Consider the following 13,397-nt stretch of genomic DNA (forward strand, 5'->3'; position numbering starts at 1 on the left):
AAGAATAAGAATTAGCTACTACCTCCAAAAGTGCTATGCAGGTGATAATAAACTCTTTACAAGAACCTTAAGTTGCACAATAGCGTTAATAAGCGCTACCAGCCTTACAATAGTGTTTATTTAATCTTATATAGAACCAAATGCTTGAAGTTATACAAAACTCTCTTGCATTACCTTAAGTCAAATAGGAGTATAATTTTTCGCTATAACAGATCCTATAGCGTCTATTGTTACTTTTTTGTGACTAAAGGTAAAGTAATAGCGCTTAAGGTCACTACTGTATTTCTTATATTGACTACTTGTTTTTGACAATGGCGTCGCAACCAAAATAAACAAAAATTGTTGTAAATACGTGGAAAAGTTTTCAGTAAATAGACAACATACATCGGGCGCTCGAATTATTTGCCAATAAATATGTAACATATTCACAGTGTACTTCCCTTCGCAGCAAAAATATGCTTCCTTTCGCACCATACAATATCACTTTTTTTTGTTTAATATAAAAATCATTAGTCGTAAACTTATATAGCCATTGAAAATAAAATTATTTATTATTAGATCACAAAATTAGTTTAATTATCTTGAATAGCGTTCAGACCGTTACAAAACACCTATTTACCTCCCTTTTAGCGCTTGAAAATATAATTAACGCCTTTGTATCTCTACTGTACCGCTTAAGGAGTCAGTTGACGCTTATTTACCCCTCTTGTATCGCTAAGAGATCCTGTTACCGCTTAGTTAGCACTAATTGTACCTCTTAGCCAATTACCATAACTCTTGTATACCGTCATTATAAAACCTTAAGTAATATAAAAATTGTGCCCAATTCGGGGGTAAAGTAGGGTTAGAGCGCGCTCTAACACTAATTTGTTACACCCATAAACCACTTTAGAATCTAGTTAGCGCTTTTATAGACTTATTATAAATCTTACTTTAGCGCCTAATTGTTACTTGGGAACAGTCTCGAAATAACTGATAAGCCATGTTCAGCTCTTTAGCTTAATGATGGAATTGATATTCAAATACGGACAGGTTGCTAGCCCATCAAGTCAAAGAAGAATCCAGAGTTAATAAGCCGATCCCTTAGTCGCCTTTTACGACATCCATGGGAGCGAGATGGAGTGGCTTTTATCTTTTTTTTATCAGTGCCGGGAACCACACGGCACAAAGCAACAACTTAACGTATCGATATGCCAATAATTAAAATCTAAATATAATTAATAACAAAGTCATATAATGGCTATAAATTCCGTTACCACTCGGCCGAAACATTACGTTCCTTAACACAAAGTAGAGTCTATAACAGTAAATAATAATTTTACGACGCGTAATGCGACCACCGGTGTAGGAGTTACAATGTTATGTGCACTTTAATGCATTAAGTGTTATTAGGGGTATACCTACCTAATAGTGAATAAGTAATGTACTCTATATAACAGTGATGACCTCTGTGGCGCAGCGGTAGTGCGCTTGTCTGTGTCACCGGAGGTCCCGGGTTCGAATCCCGGCCAGGGCATGATGAGAAACGAACTATTTCCGACTGGCCTGCATACATGCATATAATCAAGTCTTCATCCCATGCGGGGTAGACAGAGCCAACAGTCTTGAAAATGTTGATAGGTTGAATGGTTGAATTAAGCTGTTTGGTTTACTGAAAGAATTGAGATTCATATAAATTGACAGTTTGCTAGCCCGTCGCCTTAAGAAAAAAGAATTCCAAGTTTATATGTAATCTCTTAGTCGCCTTTTACCACATCCATGGGAAAGAGATGGAGTGGTTTTATTCTTTTTCTATTGATTCCTATTATAAAGCTTCATAATCATTTATTTCTTTAATAATTATTAATTATCTAAGTACAGTTTGTTCAGGTAGAATACCTTCCTGGGTTTTGGAATTGCGTTGCGTAGTTTCATTAGATTATGTCCATAAATTGTGATTTAATTTATAAGTTCAATAAAGCGTGGTTTACGAGGCACTTCCTCCGTTCTAGATAATTAAATTTTCTAGTTACGATCATATACATATGTAGGATATCACACGAGGGGCGTAAGCGATTCGAAGTAATTAAGTATTAAATTATTAAAATTTAATTATTAAAAAAAAATGCATTAACGCTTGCACTATTTTTTTAAATAGTTGCATACTTACATACATGTGTTTATATAATCACGTGATCATCAATCATACTTTATGCCTTGCGGGGTAGACACAGCCAACAGTCTTGAAGAGACTGACAGGCCACGTTCAGCTGTTGTTCGGCTTAATGATAGAATTGAGATTCAAATAGTGACAGGTCAAAAACTTTAGTTTTAGTTAGTCAAAAAGTCAGCGATTCAGAAAATTTCCCGTAACAATATTAGTATTTTTTTTTCCTATGATTAATAAACATTGTGAATTGTAATCAACCTGCATTTAGGGTGACAGTTTTAAAGCCGTGCTTTGCGCTATGCCAAAAAAATAATGGTATTGCTGGAATAGAATTTCAAATTACTTTTCACACATTCTCATAAATACTTTTAATTATTTCGGATACAAAACCTTATACTGATATAAAATTCTCGTGTCACAATGTTCGTTCCGGTACTCCTCCGAAACGGCCTGACCGATTCTCATGATATTTTGTGAGCATATTGAGTAGGTCTGAGAATCGGCCAACATTTATTTTTCATACCCCTAAGTGTTAAGGGTTGTCCACCCTCAACATTTTTTTTAATTACTTAAGAAATATTTATATGGCAAAACAACGTTTGCCGGGACAGCTAGTATTAAATAAAATCTGATCATATATGAAGTCAGTTTTTCATATGAAAAAAAAAACTTATTGCTAAAACCCACTTCACAGAATTCCGTGAAGCCACTACAAAAAGCTCTCACTATTTTGGACACGCGACGCCGCCTACATTCGGCTAATCCCGCGTGTACCGATATCAGTGTTTGTTTTCATAATTACACGCAAAGGGAGAATTCGGTAGGGGCTGTACATAGAGGTGCTATGTCTAAAGTTAAAAATAGAGTGCGCATCCAACAATCGTGAACAGTTTACAGCCGCGAACTGTGAGTAGGTATGTAGAAAATTAACGTCGAAACGTCAAGAAAATTTTTTATAAATAAATATATAGGTAGGCGACAAATTACACTGATTTAGTTAGCCTCGAAGTAAGTTCGAAAGTTGTGTTACGAGATACTAACTCAACGATATTATATCCATACATATAATAAAACTGTAACTCAACTTTGTCTGTACATTGAAGATATTTAAGAAAAAAAATTATAAGGGGTCTTTTTAGGGTCAATAGAAGCCAAAACAATTTTTTTTAGAATTTTTGTCTGACTGTCTGTCTGTCTGTCTGTCCGTCTGTCTGTCTGTATGTTTGTACGCGCATCACGCAAAATCTACCGAACGGATCTGAACGAAATTCGGCACAGATATAGTTAGTAACCTGGATTAGAATATAGGCTACTTTTTATCCTGAAATTCTATCCCAAGGGGATGAAATAGGGGGTGCAAGTTTGTATCGAACTTCGTCATTTTTGATTTGAATCGATATAAAAAGCTATAAATAATTATACATACATACATACATATGGTCACGTCTATATCCCTTGCGGGGTAGACAGAGCCAACAGTCTTAAAAAGGCTGAATGGCCACGTTCAGCTATTTGGCTTAATAATAGAATTGAGATTCAAATAGTGACAGGTTGCTAACCCAACGCCTAAAAAAGAATCCCAAGTTCGTAAGCCTATCCCTTAGTCGCCTTTTACGACATCCATGGAAAAGAGCTGGAGTGGTCCTATTCTTTTTTGTGTTGGTGCCGGGAACCACACGGCACTATAAATAATTAATTCTTATATTTATTATGATGATGATGATGATGATTAAAAAAATAGCATTTTATTGATTTAATTCATTATGCTTTGTTTATTGATTTAGTTCCCGTGGTTTAGGTATTTATTTTTTGACCACCCGATACGAGATGGCGCCTCATGAGAATTTAAGAAATAACACGATTGTAGCCGCCGGCAAAATTTTTAATTAATTAAGTTTTAATTAAGTAATTTTAGTTCCGCCAGTACTTACTGTTTCACCACATCTTTAAGAAGATTTTTTTTTATGTATGAGAAGATTTATTTATGTAGGTAGTTTGACGCACCCCGCATCGGCGACGGTTGCCATGTTCCTCAAGATTAGCAGGAATAACACACATATAGCAACGTCAGTACTTACCGTTTCACCATTGATTTAGTTCCCGTGGTTTAGATATTTATTTTTTGACCACCCGATACGAGATGGCGCCACATGAGAATTTAAGAAATAACGCGATTGTAGCCGCTGGCAAATTTTTTAATTAATTAAAAATTCGTTTTTCATTGATTTAGTTTCCATGGTTAAGACATTTACTTATTTGGAGAAAATAACAGGGAATCGCATTATGGGTGGTACCACTGTATTATTTTGTGGTGATTTCCGCCAGACTACCCGTAATAAGCCGAGGTACTAGAGCTGATGAAGTAAGCGCATGTCTCAAACGATCCATACTCTGGCCTCAGGTTAGGAAATTAAGTCTAACACGTAATATGAAAATTATATACCAATCCATAAATACAGTTTTAAATAGTACCGATACTACAACTTATCCGGTAGAGTTCCTTAATTCACTTTCGGCATCTGGACTGCCCGCGCATACAATTGCACTAAAAGTAGGCATTCCAATTATGTTGCTACGCAACTTAACGCCGCCGAAACGTTGTAATGGGACTCGCCTTAAAGTGGTGTCGCTTCATAACAATATTATAGAAGCTAAAATTCTTACTGGTTGTGCAGCTGGTGAAATTGTTTTTATACCGCGCATTCCCCTCATTCCCAACAACTTTCCATTTCAATTTAAGCGTGTACAGTTTCCAGTGGCTATATGTTTCGCGATGACAATTAACAAATCGCAAAGTCTTGGAGCAGCCGGAGTCGACCTCAGGACGAATTGCTTCTCAGACGGACAGCTCTACGTGGCTTGCTCGCGGGTCACCAGCTGTGACAGTTTATTTGTGATGTCTCCAATGGGCAAGACAGCGAATGTTGTATACAAAGAGATACTTTAACTTTCCATTATTATACTTACCTTTTTTTGTCTTTAGAATTTATTCGTTTTTTAACAGCTGCGCCCCCGGGACTTTGCTTTTGTAGGAAAACTAAATTATGTTCTATTCCAGGCATTATTCTTCCCGTGTACGTAAGATTCATCAAAATCTATCCAGTTGAATTTGCATGATTGAATAGCATCCTCAAACACGCACTCACGTAGGCACATCTATTTTTTGCATAATATTAGTTTATGTCAATGCAAGGCTCTTAATCTAAGCAATCTTTTTATGGAAGCGAAATTAACGCAGGCGAAGCCGCGGGCAAAAGCTAGTTTTATAATAACTACTAACATTTCATTGTATTTATTTTATTTAAAATAATTAAAATGTGAACACTACACGTGTGTAGGAAATCTAAACTAATTTATTTTTGGTATATTTCTTAATTTAATTTAATATGAACACGACATGTTAACTGCACAGTTGGTGCTATAGGATATGTTAGTATGAATACTAACTGATGCTCTTACGGTGAGGAAAAACATCGTGAGGAAACATGCACATTCAGGCAACTGGATGTGTAACCATGATCGATACTATACGGGTCAGGTTCCCCTGCAAAGGTAGCGGAAATTAGATGGTAGTTGCTTCGTTTAGAAACCTGACTCACCCAATCCAGGATCCATAGTCAAAGGCATAGGCATAGGTCCTCTCCAAAGTGGTGAGGATGCAACCGGGACTAAAGTCAGGAAGAAGAAGAAAGAAGACAGCAGTAGGTACTATTTGTTTAGATTTTAAGCAGTAGTTCCTGAGATTATCGCGGTCTAATAAACAAACAAACTCATCAGCTTTATAATAGTAGTATACATGTGTTTAAGGAGCATACCTAAAGGCTTTCCCGCGCGATAAATTTACGGGCATATTCCTTTTACGGGCGGACTCACTCTATCATGCGCGCGCACTCTATGACTCATGGTAACTCAACGGGGTGAACAAAGCCAAGTGCCGGATAAGACAGCTTTAGGGTGTGTGCGAGTGTTGAAAATTGTTAAATTAATATTCTATAGTAACTGCCACTTGTTGTAATCCCCGATAAATTAAATTAATCGTAATTTTTTTTCACTTCCATACACATGTCCGTTTACGGGGTAGACTGAGCCAAATGTCACAAAGTTCGAAGGCCGAGGTTGGCTGGAAGGTTAGATGATGAAATTAATCGATAAAAGGTCGAATTTTTATTTGGTTCTGTTTTTGTTTGGAAGTTAATACTTTGTAAATACAAGGCATTAGGTAATCTATTGCGTTACAAAAGCCTAGGTTATAAAATAAATTGCTACTTACTTAGGTAAGTTAATTAAATTAGATCCTGGTCGCCTTCATTATACAAAGATTTATGCGTCTAATAAACTTAAGTCATTAAATTTGCAATAATTTATCGATATCCAATTAACTACCTACTTACGTAAATACTAATGTGAGGTTATTTTGTATCATATGTAGTATGCTTGTCCGTGACACCGGAGGTCCTGCGTTCGAATCCCGGCCAGGGCATGACGAGAAAAGAACTTTTGCTGATTGGTCTGGGTCTTGGACGTTTATCTATATTAGTACCTATTAATTAAAAAATATAGTATCGTTGAGTTAGTATCTCGTAACACAAGTCTCGAACTTACTTCGAGGCTAACTCAATCTGTGTTATTTGTCTCGTATATATACCTATTTATTTATTTATTCATCCATAAAAATATTAGGCTTCTGTCCGAGGTAGGCATACATAATTATTCTTCTTTTACTTACGTATTTTGTAGCATTATAGGTATATATGTTTTGTACAATTTCTTGCATGTAAGAAATTATTTCTATTTATAAAGAGCGACCCCTAAATCCGCTCAACGGATTAATTGCCAATAATACTGGCAACGCAATGCAAGAGTAAAGAAAATGTGAAAACACTAAATGCTTTCAATTTTATCCTTTAAGATACGGAATCCTAAAATTGGTTTATTCTAAACTAGCTGTGCCCGCGACTTCGTCCGCGTGGAATAGTTACTTTGGGCATCATTGAAGCCCTCAAGGAGGAGAATAATTTTCCCCGTTTTTTTACATTTTCCATTATTTCTTCGCTCCTAATAATTGCAGCGTGATGATAAATAGCCTAAAGCCTTCCTCGATAAATGGTCTACTAAACACAAAAATAATTTTTCAATTCGAACCAGTAGTTCCTGAGATTAGCGCGTTCAAACAAACAAACTCTTCAGCTTTATAATATTAGTAATGTAATCATTCCTTTTTTTTAATTGCCAAATAACTTTACTGATGATCATGAACAAATGAATTTGATGACGGTTAAAACAGATTACACGGCTATCATTTTCATTTGAACCTTTACTTGTAAAAGTTGCACCTATTATGTAAGTAAATTGTACAATTTAAACCTTTTAAAGCCTAAATTCATTTAATGCACGTCTCGGCCGCACGTCACTAGTACTAGTGATGTACATCACTGTCAAATTATTTGCCCACCCGGGTTAAAGTCGCAACCCTTGACTCCTCGACTCCGTGACGGCGCCCGTCACAACGCTCGATAAACTCTTGTCATTACGAGGAGAACATCACTAGTTACAACGACCTCTAATGCTGTTCCTGGATGTGTGAACTCTACGTAAAATAAATTAGTAAGAAAAGTGATATAGTTTTCAGTTACCTCCTATATTCTATTAAACTTTTCTGAATTAGTTGCAATCATTTAGAATAAGGACGTCTGATTTTGTAATGTGGAGAATGAGGCAAAATTAGTTCCGCCGCTTCTTCTACACATCATACAATTTTTTCCGTCAAACTTTATTCGTTTGAAATTTTCTGAAAGAAGGCAAATACATTTAAGTAAGTAGTTACCCTCAGCATAATAAATTTTATATTAACTGTAAAACTAAACTATTAAATTTACATCCTGAGCTAAAAAGTTCACATTGATTAATTCATTTTTATTATTTGGATTACTGTTTGAGCTGTCAGAAAGTTTAACTTGCATCTTTTGACAGTTTTACAGTAAGTTTAAGGATTCGTAGTGAATTTTAGATAACTTTATGCAAATCAGCAATATGTTTTTAACTTTGTCTAGCAACTTAGCTACATATAACATCTATGTCACTTCTAGAGTCATTGCTGTCAGTCTGTCCGCTTCTGATTCTATTATCTTCGTAAATACTTCATCTGGCGAGCGAGTGACGTCACTCACGAGTGTCAGAATCACAGCTGGAATGTCAATGAAATGTGGAAGTGCTGGTGGAGTGGAGTTTTGATTCACGCTGATATTTTTAGATGATTGCTTGATGGTTTTAATAGTGTTAGATGTTGGTCGTATGTTTATAAGTAATTGAAATTATTAGTAATTGTGGTTCCCGGCACCAGTAGAAAAAAGAAAAGGACCTTAGACTCCAACTCTTTTCCATAGTTGTCTTGAAAGGCGACCAAGGACCTCTTTTAGGCCATGGGCTAGCAACCTGTCCCTAATTGAATATCAATTCTGTCATTAGATAAGTCAATTAGCTGAACGTGGCCTTTCAGTCTTTTGATGACTGTTGGCTTTGTGTACCCGGAAAATTGACGTGATTATATGTAATGTAATTAAATTACTTAAAAACTGATAATTTAGAGCACCGATATGAAAAAATAATACATTTCAGAACTTTCGTTATGCTAAAGAATCATTTGAGTAAAAAAAAGTGTGACATTAAGTTCCTTAAAAATAAACTGTGTCATGGTTATGCCACAGAAATTTGAACTCACTAGAAAGATAGGTAGGTATATTTTCTATTAAATTTTAATTTTGTTAAATTAAATTATAAAACTTGATTTGAAATAGTTTTTCAATTCAAAGTTTTACGCTTTCTTCAGTAGGTATCTTTAGGACTTTGCTCTTATTTTTAAAATTACAAAATATTTGTAATTTTAGGTCTCAAAATTTTAGATAGACTTACCTATTGTATTATAAATTATTATTCTTTCATCTCTATGAAAAACCACAGACGCAAAAAAGAATAATTATTACAAGGGTTTCATTATATAATAATCCATTTATAAAATAGAAATATGCCTTGTTAGGTTGTTCATATCTTTTATACTCGTACTTAAAGACAATGTAACGAACTAACTAAGTATTTCTTTTCCGTAAGTAATCCTTGAATTTGCACATGCGTGTTATTTGCTGGAAGTGCCTGTCAAGTGTCAGATTACACTCGCTAACTTGGTCTAGCATTTTAATGCAATTATCTGATAGATGATCTTCAATAACCGTATAATTATTACCACTAAGTATCGTTTTAAGTCATCGTTATACCTATTTCCTTTGTTATTATAGGTGTACGACATATAATGAGTAAGTAAGTAGTGTTGTGGAACATAACTCGAAATTTAAATACATATTTTCTGAAAATATTACTTATTGTACTTACCAGTTGGTTTCGGTACATTCCTCTTCACCTGCATCCATTTGTACGTAGGAACCGTCGCATGCGACGGGTGAGCCTGGTGCCCCGTCGGGATGTGAGAGTGAGCGCCCACGCACTCGCCATCCCGCGGGAACCCTTCCCGAAGCCCCGCGAACTCATCCTTGGGCTGATAGTGCTCAAACTCTGGACAAGGCAGAGGTGAACCCGTATGGTTGTACTGCATCGAAGACTCGTCCACGAAGTGCATATTATACTTCGTTTCCAAGTAATGATTGTCTAATTTGTGCTCGTGGATATGCATCTCCTCAGGCCTCGGGTCTTCTCTGTGTTTGAATGGCTCTGGGTGAGGCGGCAGCGGATGCAACTGATAGTTTGGTTGTAATTCTCCATAATCCAGGTTAGTATAACATAATCCTGTATCTGTACTAATCACCGGAGTAGGAGGTTCATGTGTTGACTGTCCGTGTAACATAGGTTCGTAATAGTGAGATGGGGGCTCGTAGTACCCTTCATGGTAACCCTCGTATGGCGCTTGGTATGCCGCTCCTTGCTGGTAGTATTCCGCACTTCCGTACCCGTTTTGTTGGTTGTTGTACATCCCGACGTCCATAGTCATCATGTTTGTCACGATCACCGTGTCTATCGATAACAATAGCTTACATCACACACATCACTATGACGACAGATCGAATGACAGCGCGCGGCGGCTATTGGCGTCCCGGAATTCGGAGAGTTCGAAATTTAAACGGGCTAGTGCCGCGCCGTGCGGTATCGACAAACTTGAGACGCCCGCACGTCAGGTGTGCCGACGAACACTGATCGCGCCGCGCCGTATTTTTTTAACCACACCTAAAATTATTTTTCCGTCTTCGTCTGGCACACTGATACCACTACAGGCTGATAGAGACAGGTTTATCTCAGCCAGTGTTAATGATATAACTGATAAGGTATGAAACTTAAATTTTAAATTTAAATTACGGACACCGAGGATAAGTTTACGGTATTTTGCTGGGTCAATAGTAAAACTGAGTCGTGGTTCCACGGACAGGTAGAGCGTTATTCTGGGAACTTTTTCTCTGTGATGGGCGGGGTTTGGATCTCGGGTGGGGCTTAAGGGTCTCTGTGGGCCAATCGGGTTATTGCGTTCCGCGCTCCATTTTGTATTGGCCATGGCGAGATAATAGTGCGAATCTGGGAGGCTGGATGCGGGCGGATATTTTTTATTTACTCCTCGTGCTGAATGGCCCTGCTGTCCGTTTACCCCGAATGCCTTAATTTCCCGCTGACGTGAATCGATTTCAAGGTGCCAACAGTTGCTCTTTTCTTTCCCTTGTTATTGTTACTTTTTCCCCGACAGCTGTTCTCATGTATCACTTTATGTGTTTCCACGTGACAGTCAATTTGACATGCAATTTATTTCATTGTTTGAAATAAAAGAAAATGTTTTGTACGAAACTTTTTTTCGAAACAATGTCTAGGGAATTGGAAGCAGTTTTTTATAGGACGTAGAGTATATTTTTTATTTTTTACATTTTCAAGCTATCGATCTTGGGTATAAAATTAAGTACTAATAAGTAGGTACCTACTTATTATTTAAGAGATTTGGCAATGTAAATGTGTTTATTAAGAGTTTACTTAGGTACCTATTTGTTTAGTTAAAAGTTTATTATGTAGGTACCTAATTTAAATAATAAAGTTGTTTTGCTAGTAGGGTTACTTAATGCCGCGTTTATGCGGTTGCTTAGGTATTTGTTTCCAGTAATAAGTACTTACTTAGGTATTTAAAATTTTTATTTTATTTAATCTGCATACGAGTATCCTACCTAATTAAATCTGAATACCTACTAATACATTCACTCACGCCTATATACCTAGCGGGGGAGACAGACATCTACCAATTGTTGAAGCTCAAATTGTAACATTCAAGCGTAATTTGTTGATAAGTAGGTACTCTATATAATAATTACCTAAACACCAAGTCATTCTGATTCAAAATTGTCATTAATGGCATACAATTTTACACGAAATACAAACTGTCAACTAAGTACTTAATCAAAACATAATAAAATAGTCAACAAATTATTAAATATTTAAAAAAAAAAATTAAAGACAGTTAACAACAAGTCAGTAGTTGGCTAGGTACCTACTTAGGTAAGTAATTTCTATTTATGTACGACTATCAAAAAATCACTGTCCAAGAAAAGTCTAAATATAGGCAGGGTTAAAATTACTTAACGTGCCGTGTGGTTCCCGGCACCAATACAAAAAAGAATAGGACCGTCTACGACCGATACTCCGTCTCTTTCCCATGGATGTCATAAAAGGCGACTAAGGGATAGGCTTACAAACTTGGGATTCTTTTTTAGGCGTTGGCTAAGCAACCTGTCACTATTTGAATCTCAATTCTATCATTAAGCGAAATAGCTGAATTCAGCCTTTTCAAGTCTGTTGGCTCTGTCTACCCCGCAAGGGATATAGACGTGACCATATGTATGTATGTATGTATTAAAATTACTTACCTACTTGTGTTAAAAATAATTACCGTAATCTTCTTCTTAAATTTAAATCTTTTGCCGGTGGAGTTAGTGGAGCGTCCTCCATTCATTTCTTTCCTCGGGTAAGTAGGTAAGTTTTTTATTTGTTGGTAAGTAGGTACCTATGTTGATAAATTTACCCTTATTTGACCAAAATATTTTATTATTTTATTGTAGGTAGGTAAGTACTTAGGTACAACGTAGGTAAGTACAACACATAAAATGTTTTTTTACTTGGAGTGTAGGTACTTTATTAGAGTTTTTTTTTTCTAAGATTGGTCACAGTCGCTGAAAGAAAATATTGGAAAGAATCCGGCGTTTGGAACCTTGGGTCCAGTTGACGGGCTCATTCTAGAAATAACTGGAAGGTCCATTCTTAGATCTGTTCAAGAAAAAAATTACCTACTACAAATAGACCTAAAAATATAATTAGGAAGGTAAGTCTTTTTTCTCTTGATACTGGAATTATCATTTTAGGCGATGGGATAGCAATAAAAATTCAATTCCATTATTGAGCCTTCCAGCTAAGCGAAGCCTCTTAATTAGTTTTGAGACATTTGGTTGTCTATTACTTGAGGTATGAGGTGTGATGATGTACCTATGTTTATTTTTTCGCGGTTTTCTCCCAAAGTAAAACTATGTTTCAAAATAACTTCTAGTTTATAAAAATCTTTAAATCTAACACAAAAAGTACAAAAAATAAAGTAAGTCTTCATATTTTCAAATAATAAGAAATACTTACATACCTACAATTGATATAAGCTCAATTTTAACCCTCTGAACGCCGCCTGTTAAACTGACAAAGGTCCCCACGAAGTCGCAGCCAATACCTACCTACCAATTCTGTAAGACCTAACAATTTTTTTGGTTTAAAAATGGTAAGTAATTGGACTAATTTGAATACAAACCTACTAACATGAATTAATTAATGGCTGATCAGGAGGAAGTACCTATGTTTTAAGCTACTAGGTACTTACCTAACACATTTCGTAAACTTTATCAAAAGCAAAGAACGATTTTACACCAATTCTATTCAAAAACTTCTAAGGCTAATAAAACTTTCAGTATTTATATAGATTCAGTATTTTGTTTATGTAAGTATTTATTATATTAGGTACCTATTATATACATAATTCGTTATTCTTTATTCCGTAGAGATAACAATGTTTTATTATTTTGTTATAGGTACCTAATAGAAAAAATCTAATCAAAAACTGTCTTTTCTTTTTTATACTGCAATGACCTTTAAGAAAATGACGCCAAGTTTTAACCTAAAAAATACTACATGAATTTAAACTAAAATTAAACTAAATATTTCTTTGTATGTAAGTACT

The 13,397-nt window shown here is 35.8% G+C and overlaps 1 protein-coding gene across 1 annotated transcript in view; it reads right to left on the reverse strand.

The window, feature by feature from the left end:
- Positions 1 to 10,581, reverse strand: part of LOC106138781 (homeobox protein Hox-B4-like) — a 43,456-nt gene extending 32,875 nt beyond the window's left edge. The window contains exon 1 of the mRNA XM_060946354.1: positions 9,533 to 10,581. Coding sequence (XP_060802337.1) covers positions 9,533 to 10,148 — 616 coding nt within the window. The 5' untranslated portion in view covers positions 10,149 to 10,581. The remainder of the gene's footprint in view (positions 1 to 9,532) is intronic.
- Positions 10,582 to 13,397: the final 2,816 nt, after the last annotated feature.

Source organism: Amyelois transitella, chromosome 10, assembly GCF_032362555.1.
Source record: "Amyelois transitella isolate CPQ chromosome 10, ilAmyTran1.1, whole genome shotgun sequence".
Classification (NCBI taxonomy): Eukaryota; Metazoa; Arthropoda; class Insecta; order Lepidoptera; family Pyralidae; genus Amyelois; species Amyelois transitella.